This window comes from Oncorhynchus keta, chromosome 17 (genome assembly GCF_023373465.1).
Source record: "Oncorhynchus keta strain PuntledgeMale-10-30-2019 chromosome 17, Oket_V2, whole genome shotgun sequence".
NCBI classification, from domain to species: Eukaryota; Metazoa; Chordata; class Actinopteri; order Salmoniformes; family Salmonidae; genus Oncorhynchus; species Oncorhynchus keta.
The window spans coordinates 48,697,102-48,707,616 of record NC_068437.1 but is presented as its reverse complement, the minus strand read 5'-3'; the positions used below and the strand labels follow the sequence as shown (position 1 = coordinate 48,707,616).

Here is a 10,515-nt window from a genome sequence, read left to right as displayed (position 1 = left end):
AACTAAGCCTCCTTGTTATAACCATTTTATCCATTGTTGATCAGATAGATACTCAAGTGGCCTCTATAACCACGAAAATACATTTCTTTAAAAATTGAAGGCAGTCGGAGGAGGCAAGAACAGATGGGACCATTCTAACCAATTAGAGGGCTGATGCGAGTGTGAACAACAGGAACAAGTCCGATATAAAGTTGATTTTTCAAAGTTGCCGGGATGTCACATGTCCTACTTATATCAGTATAATCATAACAACGTAAGCATTGCATTCTATTGAACAAATAAACCATCATGGTGTTTGTTAACCAAATTAGACACGCTCATTGACCTCTATACAAAAACTCATCACTTTGAGAGTAAAAAAACGCCACCTGCTGGAGAAGACAGGTGTTGGGCCCAGTTTATCCATCTCGCTTCACTTCTTCCTCTGTGTTATATTCAATTCAAATGGGCTTTATCGCCATGGGAAACGTGTGGTTACATTGCCAAAGCAGGTGAAATAAATAAAAGTAAGAAGACCAAAAACAACATCAACAAAAAACAATTAGAATTGAACATTTATAACTAACGATCATTCTATCTGTGTTCCACGCATTGAGTTTTAATAAGAAGGGTTCAACTTTCAGAAAACGTGGCGTTCTGATATAACACGTGCGAAGCAACCAATTGACGCTGAGCTAAACCGTCACTCTCTGACCAATGGGGGAAGAGAGAAAAAGAAAGTGGTTACGTAGTAGTGCTTTGGATCCGTCCGTTCCACATTTCTTGGTGTTGTTGACAGGACTGAAAGCGTATCTGTTACATCGTAAAATGAAGACATTTTAGGATTTATCTTGATTCAATTTGTTATTTTTGGTACTACTATGGACTAGCTTGGAATCATGGTTGTGAATTCAGTGCATTGGTTCCGTAAGGGACTGCGGTTACACGATAATCCGGCTTTACAGGAAGCTCTAAATAGCGCAGACACTGTGCGATGTGTTTATATTTTGGATCCGTGGTTTGCTGGTTCCGCCAACGTTGGCATCAACAGATGGAGGTCAGTGTCAATGCACACATTACTAAAACGACTAACTATAACTTCATGAAATGATTAGCTGTACATTCAGCGTGGCCACGAGAAGGCACTGCATCTCAGTGCAAGAGGCATCACACAGTCCCTGGTTCGATTCCAGGCTGTATCACATCCGGCCGTGATTGGGAGTCCCAGTTGTACAGATTTGGCCGGGGTAGGCCGTCATTTTAAATAAGAATTTGAGGAAGTATACACAAACTAGCTAGTGGAAAAGCGAAGCACATCTGCAGCACTGAAAATGCTGGCAAGACATCGGGCATTGTCTTGCTCCGCATCACAACAAAAAATAATCACGCTACAAATTAGCAACTTCTTCGGTAGTTTACTACTTGTACTGCAAAACAACGCACAGATTGGAGAAAGAGAAAAAGCCAACACTGCCACGCACCGCAATCTAGTCCAGCAGAAGAGTTGCAGCGGTGTAGATTGCCTCCCAATTAAACGAATGGACTTCTTCCGGAACACATAGTGTCAAGCAACCGGTGTGTACGAGGCCCGTTTATATCGTGACAAATTTCATTACACTATAAATCTTATTCATGCATTTCCGTCATTACGTTATAGGTCATCTTCATGTAATCTCTTTCCACTACTGGACCACATAATTGCTAACGCTTCGAACACACCGACAGTGTAGGGCGCAAAATATTACGCAGTATCATCTGGAACTGTATGTACCAAAAGTATAACATCACCTTTTGCTACCATTTCTGTCAAGCCATCTACCATATAGTTTGACGTACGTACTGCATCTCAGTGCTAGAGGCGTCACTACAGTTCGAATACAGGATGTATCACAACTGGCTGTGATTGGGAGTCCCATAGGACATTGCACATTTGGTTTAGTGTCGTCCGGGTTTGGCCGGTGTAGGCCGTCATTGTAATTACGAATTTGTTCTTTAACTGACTTGTCTAGTTAAATAAAGGTTCAATTACAAAGGCAAACGCGGTGTTTCATTTGAAATGTATGTGATTCTGGTGTACCGACATGCAATAGCCCTGTCGGTGTGTTTGAAGCTAAATCCAGACTTCCAGGAATGCTTGCGAAACAGACCAAACCGACCAGGTCAGGGTTTGAGAAGAAAAATCTAAAGGCCCAAGCTAGATTCGAGCCAATGACTTAAGTAGTTGAACATGTTATTACTCCAACCTCGTGGAAGTGACAAACTGATACATTTTCCTATCTTTTTTTTCAAAAACAAATGTAACTATCCTTTAACAGCAACTGTCCCTTTTGATTTCAAATCCAATTTTATTCATCACATACACATGGTTAGCAGATGTTAATGCCAATGAAATGCTTGTGTTTCTAGTTCCGACTGCCTTATACACCCAAATGTGTATTTGACGGCTCTGCACATGCGTGAGATGACCGTTAGCACGTACGACGTGTTCCTACGCATGAGTTTAGTTCGCAAACATCGCCGACAAGTGTGATCGGGGATTTCTGCTGGAGAAGCTGTTTTAGCCTATCCTTCGTACTGTCTGACTGGATGGAGAACATAGGGAGGGTTTCACAACACGAAAGTTTGAGAGCCTAATCTCTAGTCAGAAATCGCCTTTATTTTGGGAGATAGCAAAATAGGGCATCCATTCAAGACAGGAGAAACACATTGTTTCAGTTGGTAATACATTGATAAACAAAGGGAAAACAATTCACTCAATTAATATGCCCGACTTGGTGGGAGCCAGTGCGCGCTATTGGCGAAAGACCGCTACGGACACAAAACACATGAAGTCCATGTGGTAGCCAGTAGTCGGTAGCCAGTAGTCAATCTCGCCATTTGAGATGTTGAAGAGTTATTGAGAGGTTACTGTATCCTGATTTAAAATGAGAAAGCAACCATTAACCGGGTTCCCATTGTAATGGAACACTTTGTATGGAAAACAAAGTTGAAGCCATTATTCAATGTTGTCTTGCTCATTATAACCTCAACAAGCTCAACAGACTAGCGCAACACCCTACAATTTGAAATGGCGTTACACAAACGAAAGAGCAAAATTGAAATAATTTGCATATTTTATTTTACTGGACCGATGGTACCTGCATCTGATGGGCATGGTGCTTTCAGGACAACTGGGAACTCAGGGGAAAAATAGGTCAGATCGTGACATCAGTGAACTTCAGGTCGGAAAGTCGGAGCTCTAGAAATATACCCGTTTTTTAAAATTGGAATTCCGAGTTTGACCATTCAAAACAAACTCCTTTCCCAGTCGGATCTCAGCGGAGGAATGGAGAAAGCAGCAGACGGTCCACCTCTCACGGTCCCTGCTCTCTCCTTCCTTTCCTCCGTTGAGACTGACCAGAGAGAGGACAGTCTTCCAACTGATGGCGAAATTCGAGTCGCACCACATCTGCACACATTCCATGTTGCTCCTATGACCAGAGAAATAACTATTCCTCAATATTAAAATAGACGTGACGAGCTGCTATTAATAGTAAAAACGCAAGACTATCGATACACTTGGCTACTCATTTATTGCAGCTGCAGCGCAAGTGGAAATGGAGAGAAGCACCTTTTACGTTTCACAATAGTGTTGAAGTAAACCAGTGACATTGCTGAATAAAAAATTACATAAAAACTCACTCATAAAAACCAGCAGCTCTTTGCTGTATTCTTTGTGAGTCTCTCTGGTCATGGTTTTAAAAGTTATACAATCTCACGTAGGCTAGTTTCAAATTTGGCTGTGGCCGGGGTCGTGGAAGCTGTAGGAACGGGGATTTGAGCTATCCGATTGGCCAGCGCAGTAGACAAACTCGATTTAGCCACAGATCCGTCAGGCAGACTGACTTTGTCTTTTCAGACATTAAATGGTTCCAAACGGTTACACTTTGCCTACTCGGTGCGCAGGGCTTCTGAATCAAGTATAGTTATAGCCAACAGCGCAACACAAATAACAAAACGAGTAGCGCAAGCCTTTTTTTTTGGCTTTTCTAAAGAAATGTTTGAGCGACTAGGAATGCCTTGAAGATCGACCGGTTGGTGACCACCGATCTATAGGCTATATGTGTGCAGCGTGCGTGTGATATATAATCGACATAACGAACAGCTTCAGAAAGCCATCTGTTATAACAAAATCAATGGTGGCCCCATGCCGTGACACTTTTTGAATTTTAGGTTCTCCCTGACTCCCAGTTTTTATTTAGGTGATTTGTTTGTTCTCAAAGATTACATTATTAAAAAATATATATATATATAGCTCCATTATCTTTTCTACATATCTGTTAGTTGTTTTAAGTTTACAGTGAAAACATTTTACCATCCCAAATACAGATGGTACCAGTCAAAAATGTGGGCATACCTAGGGTTTTTCTTTATTTGTACTATTTTCTAGATTGTAGAATAATAGGCCAGGTCATCTGATGCAGCACTGTCACTCTCCTTGGTCAAATAGCCCTTAAACAGCCTGGAGGTGTGTTTTTCCCCCAGGCATTGTCCTGTTGAAAAACAAATGATAGTCCCACTAAGCACAAACCAGATGGGAATGATGTATTGCTGCAGAATGCTGTGGTAGCCATGCTGGTTAAGTGTGCCTAGAATTCAAAATAAATCACAGACAGCAAAGCACCATCACACCACCACCTCCATGCTTCACAGTGGGAACCACACACGCGGAGATCATCTGTTCACCTACTCTGCGTCTCACAAGGACATGGCGATTGGAACAAAAAATCTCAGATCAGATTTGGACTGCTCAAACCAAAGGACAGATTTCCATGTTTCTTGGCCCAAGCAAGTCTCTTCTTATTATTGGTGTCCTTTAGTGGTGGTTTCTTGCAGCTTTTCGACCATGAGGGCCTGATTCCTCCAAACAGTTGATGTTGAGATGTATCTCTTACTTGAACCCTGAAGTATTTATTTGGGCTGCAATTTTTTAGGCTGGTAACTCTAATGAGAGCCAGTTTCATCATAGCGCTTGATGGTTTTAGTGACGGCACTTGAAGAAACGTTCAAAGTTCTTGACTTTTTTGTCTTGAAGTAATGATGGACTACTTCTCTTTGATTATTTGAGCTGTTCTTGCCGTAATATGAACTTGGTCTTTTACCAAATAGGGCTATCTTCTATATGCCACCCCTAGTTTGTCACAACACAACTGATTGGCTCAAACGCATTAGGAAGGAAAGAAATTCCACAAATGAACTTTTAACAAGGCACACCTGTTAGTTGAAATGCATTCCAGGTGACTACCTCATGGAGCTGTTTGAGAGGTTCAGCTGTCAAGGCAAAGGCTGGCTACTTTGAAGAATCTCAAATATATAATACTTTTTTGGTTACTACATGATTCCATATGTGTTATTTCATAATTTTGATGTCCTCACTATTCTACAACTGATTAAATGGTTTTTATTCCTCACCAATCTTCACACAATATCCCATAATGACAAAGCAAAAAACATTTATTTGAAATTGTTTCTAATTTCTTAAAAATATAGAACGTAAGTATTACATTTACATAAGTATTTAGACCCTTTAATCAGTACTTTGTTTGGCAGCAATTACGGTGTCAAGTCTTCTTGGGTATGGCACAACAAGCTTGGCACACCTGTATTTGGGGAGTTTCTCCCATTCTTCTCTGCAGATCCTCTCAAGCTCTGTCAGGTCGGATGGGGAGCATTGCTGCACAGCTATTTCCTGTTCGATCATGTTCAAGTCCAGGCTCTGGCTGGACATTGAGACTTGTCCCGAAACCAGTCCTGTTGGAAGGTGAACATTCGCCCCAGTCTGAGGTCCTGAGCACTCTAGAGCAGGTTTTCATCAAGGATCTCTCTACTTTGCTCCGTTCATCTTTCCCTCGATCCTGCCGCTGAAAAACATCCCCACAGCATGATGCTTGCTACACCGGCGGGATGGTGCCAGGTTTCCTCCAGACGTAATGCTTGGCATTCAGACCATAGAGTTCAATAATATATAATAATATATGCCATTTAGCTGACGCTTTTATCCAAAGCGACTTACAGTCATGTGTGCATACATTCTACGTATGGGTGGTCCCGGGAATCGAACCCACTACCCTGGCGTTACAAGCGCCATGCTCTACCAACTGAGCCACAGAAGGACCATTCAATCTTGGTTTCATCAGACCAGAGAATCTTGTTTCTCATGATCTGGGAGTCTTTAGGTGCCTTTTGGCAAACTCCATGTGGGCTGTCATGTGCCTTTTTTACGGAGGAGTGGCTTCACACTGGCCACTACCATAAAGAGCTCTGTCAGAGTGACCATCGGGTACTTGGTCACCTGACCAAGGCCCTTCTCCCCTGATTGCTCAGTTTAGCTGGGTGGCCAGCTCTAGAAAAAGTATTGGTGGTTCCAAACTTCTTCTATTTAAGAAGGATGGAGACCACAGTGTTCTTGGAGAAATTGTTTGGTACTCTTCCCCACATCTGTGCCTTGACAAAATTTTGGCTTGATTTTTGCTCAGACATGTCAACTGTGGGACCTCATATAGACCGGTGTGTGTTTGCCTTTACAAATCATGTCCAATCAATGGAATTTACCACAGGTGGACTCCAATCAAGTTGTAAAAACATCTCAAGGATGATCAGTGGAAACACGATGCACCAGAGCTCAAATTCGAGTGTCATAGCGAAGGGGCTGAATACTTATCTAAATAAGGTATTTCTATTTTGAATACATTTGCTAAAATTTCAGTTCGGGGTTTGTCAGGATGTGGTATTGTGTGTAGATGGCCGAGGAAATGTTTTTATTAAATCAATTTAGAATATGGCTGTAATGTAACAAAAAGAAGGGGTCTGAATACTTCCCGAAGGCACTGTGGAAACACTGAAGTTGAACTGTATGTGGGTGGGCCAAGCCGTTATGGCTCTCCTATTCTCCCATCTATGTATCCTGTTGTGGCTGACTACCAGATGATAATGGGGATCCATTATCATCTGGTAGTTCCTCGTAAGATTTCTTTATTCTATAGGGTTGCCACTGTCAACCGCTGTCCACAAAGTCACCACATCCAAGGCCAAATCGGATGTTAAGGAAAGACTGCGCTGGCAACACATATTGTGTTAGTCTAAAAAAGTGTGTAAGTTTAGGGTCAGGGCGATACCAGTATCGCTATTATTGTTTTCCATGGCCAAAATGAAAACATGAAGCAGATCAAATTCCTTGTTCCTTTAAAATATTGTGTTTGTGTGTTTTAGCCTGGAAAATAAATACATGTGACTCTGGATGACAACATAATGATATTTCTTCCCAACATTAGGGTTGTTTTCCTAAAGAAGTGAAATCCAATTTGTGTTTTGTTTCCTTGCCACAATACTGTTATAGTCCTGGCCCTATCTAAGTTTCGACTTAGTTTTTTTAAAGAGCTCTGTGACCATGACAAATGTCCTTGTTAAAATAAATGTTCACATTTGTTGATTGGTTGAGATATTCTTTTCACAGGTTTCTGCTGGAGTCTTTGGAGGACCTGGACAGCAGTTTGAGGAAGCTCGAATCTAGGCTGTTTGTGGTGCGAGGCCAACCTGCTAACGTGTTTCCCAGTCTCTTTAAGGTACAGTAGTCAAGTCACAGTTAGCCCTACAGCTTTGATTTGGGGTTATACTACTTTATGTAATGAGCATTTTCATTGAATTGGGTCCAGCAAAAGCTCATAAGCCTACAGTTGCAAGCAGTTACTTCAAAAAACATATAGGCCTAAACTTCTGCACTTTACTGTACTTTAGCACAAGACAATTGAGCTATCTCATTCTCACATTGCCAGCTTTGTCAATATGCAAGTATTTTCCTACCTGGATGTGAGGTAGACTAGGCTACTACTCCGTAATGACTGGAATCAGTGGGTGTATTAATTGTACACTACACCTTGAATCATGGGTAAGTGCAGTGAACATCTTCCGTGGTATGGCTTCATTCGGATTATCACAATAGTATTCTACAGAACCATGTATTTGAGTAATACTGCAATGTGAGAATTGTCTCCCTAACTGTCTGACAAAAGTTTTGCATTGTTTTGGAAGGGTCACCTTTGAGCTCCACTCACAAAAGATATGACCACGAGTAACATAATATTATCCTCATTATTGTATAGTTAAGCTGCAGATTTATTTTTTAATACTAGTGAGTATCGCGATACTGGTACGTCCCGGCCCTACTAGACGTTCCATAACCCAAATTGTAAAACTCAATCCCTGTTTTGTTTTTAATAGTAATGGCACATAAATTTGGGCATTTATAGGCCTATTTGGGTCCATCAATAGGTTTAGTTTCTCAGAAGACAACTATAGCCCTAATACTACACAGCCTTCCACCCACCCACCTCAATGTTCATCCCAAAGAAATAAAAATGAGTTCTGAGAATATGCATTCTTACAGAGAACATAATCCTGCTTACTTACTATGGATGTGCATCATTCCCTTTCAAGACAATTCGATTAGGATCTGTGGTACGATACAGTAGCGATACATTTTAGTTTTAAACTATGTGGTTTGATTAGATGAACGAATCAATTCGATGCACTAAACACATTAATTTTCCATTCTAAAGTCACAATCTGCTGCTGATGGAGCTCATGGGCTGAATTTGTCTGAGCTGACTCATGTCATGTGTGTATATTCTGACAAGGTAGTAAAACAATACTACATTTTTAATGTCCTGAATTTGTTAAAATGCCATTTTAGGCTTAAGGGTTAGGCAGTGGAAGTTAACTTAATAGAAAATGACTCCAGTGAAAGTCACCCAGTAAAATACTACTTGTGTTAGTCTAAAACAATTTGGTTTAAATATTCTTAAGTATCAAAAGTAAAGGTATAAATAATTTCAAGTTCCTTATATTCAGCAAACCTAGAGGCACCATTTTTAGTTATTTTTAAAATTTACGGATAGCCAGGGGCACACGCCAACACTCAGACATAATTTACAAACGAAGCATGTGTTTAGTGAGTTCGCCAGATCAGAGGCAGTATTATTACCAGGTACGTTCTCTTGATAAGTGTGTGAATTGAACTATTTTTCTCCCCTGCTAAGCATTCAAGGTGTAACAAGTACTTTTGTGTGTCCGGGAAAATGTATGGAGTGATAAGTATACGTTGTAAACAAAAATATGCTCCTAAGAACTACTTAATAGTACTTTTGGGTTAGGGAAAATATGATTTGAATAAGAATAAATGTTTACTTCCTAAATCGACATGTATAGCCAAATGAGTTTTCTCCGGCAGTTGCTTAGGCTACTTTTATTCTCGTTAAACACAATTTTCTACAGTTCATTTGATATTTTTTTTAAATACCTAGCAAATTTCATTGGTTGCCACTCAACTAAGAGAGGATACTGTTGTGCAAGCCATCGCACAAACATTTGACTACTGAAGGTGCTGAGCAGATGTGTCAGATCAGGGGAAATCTGTTGTTGGTCAGCGCGCAGAGTTGCACAAAGTACACAGTTTGACTAGACTACTGATATTCCCTGGGGTTGTTTGGCATGCAAAATGACTTGTAGATCAGTGACTGTCAACATAATAACAAGTTCAACACTGAAGTTTTGGTCATGCATGAGACAAGCTGATGGATCACCATTTTGTCTCTCCGGGAACATTTAGGAAATACATCCAATGGTACAGTTGGTAAGTAAATCAAGGAACACTGAACAAACTGTAAAGAACAAATTATCTTCTGCCAGGAACAAACACTCTGTACATCCACACACCTGTTCTCACTTCTGAGAAACGGGACTTATTTTGCAGGTATCAATTCACCTCTATGAAGGTTGATGACTAAGAGGAGAGCCATACACATCACCTCATTGCCTCTGTTGTCAAGGCTGCTTGTCATAATACGGTAATTCGGGAAGATATTTGCTTCTGAATTACCACTTTGCCACACTTTAGTTTTTCAGATGTCCAGTTTACAGTGCTAGAATACGTGTAGTGGGTGACGCACTGACCAGCAGGTTGGAGAAAGGGTTGTTTATGTAAGAGACCATCAGGTCTGAGGAGAGGCGGAGAGGGCACTCAGTACATTTCACATTCAGCACTAAGCTCTCATTATCATGTGTTCAGCAGCAGGGCCTACTGTAGCACTGACGGAGAATCCTGTTTGATTTTTACCTTTCCCCTTTGTGTAGCTTAGACTCTAGCCACCTGCCATGTAGACTAGATTGTAATGATAATGTGTACTGTTCATAGATCTTTAGGCCCATGTCTGGGAGATAAGGTGTTGTCCCAATAACATCAGAGAAATGGATCTCAACCCCAGTTAGCTTTCCATTGTGACTTAACATGTATTATCTTTCATCCTCTCTCATTTCCACCTCTATCCCTATCTCTCTCTGCTCCTGTCTGTAGGAGTGGAACGTCACCCGGTTGACCTTTGAGTATGACTCTGAGCCCTATGGGAAGGAGAGAGATGGGGCCATCATTAAAATGGCTCAGGAGTTTGGAGTGGAGACCATAGTGAGGAATTCTCACACACTCTACAACTTGGACAGGTTAGT

At 41.0% G+C, this 10,515-nt stretch overlaps 1 protein-coding gene across 3 annotated transcripts in view; it reads left to right on the top strand.

Moving 5' to 3' along the window:
* Positions 1–714: 714 nt before the first annotated feature.
* Positions 715–10,515, top strand: part of cry2 (cryptochrome circadian regulator 2) — a 29,513-nt gene continuing 19,712 nt past the window's right edge. Inside the window, exons 1-4 of one of the 3 annotated variants that reach the window (XM_052466315.1) lie at positions 889–1,036; positions 6,576–6,688; positions 7,472–7,580; positions 10,367–10,509. In XM_052466315.1, the coding sequence (XP_052322275.1) occupies positions 10,445–10,509 (65 nt within the window). In that variant the 5' untranslated portion in view covers positions 889–1,036; positions 6,576–6,688; positions 7,472–7,580; positions 10,367–10,444. Of the gene's footprint in view, positions 1,037–6,575; positions 6,689–7,471; positions 7,581–10,366; positions 10,510–10,515 lie in introns of all 3 variants that reach the window. The other 2 variants (XM_035790096.2, XM_035790097.2) reach the window with 2 other exon arrangements.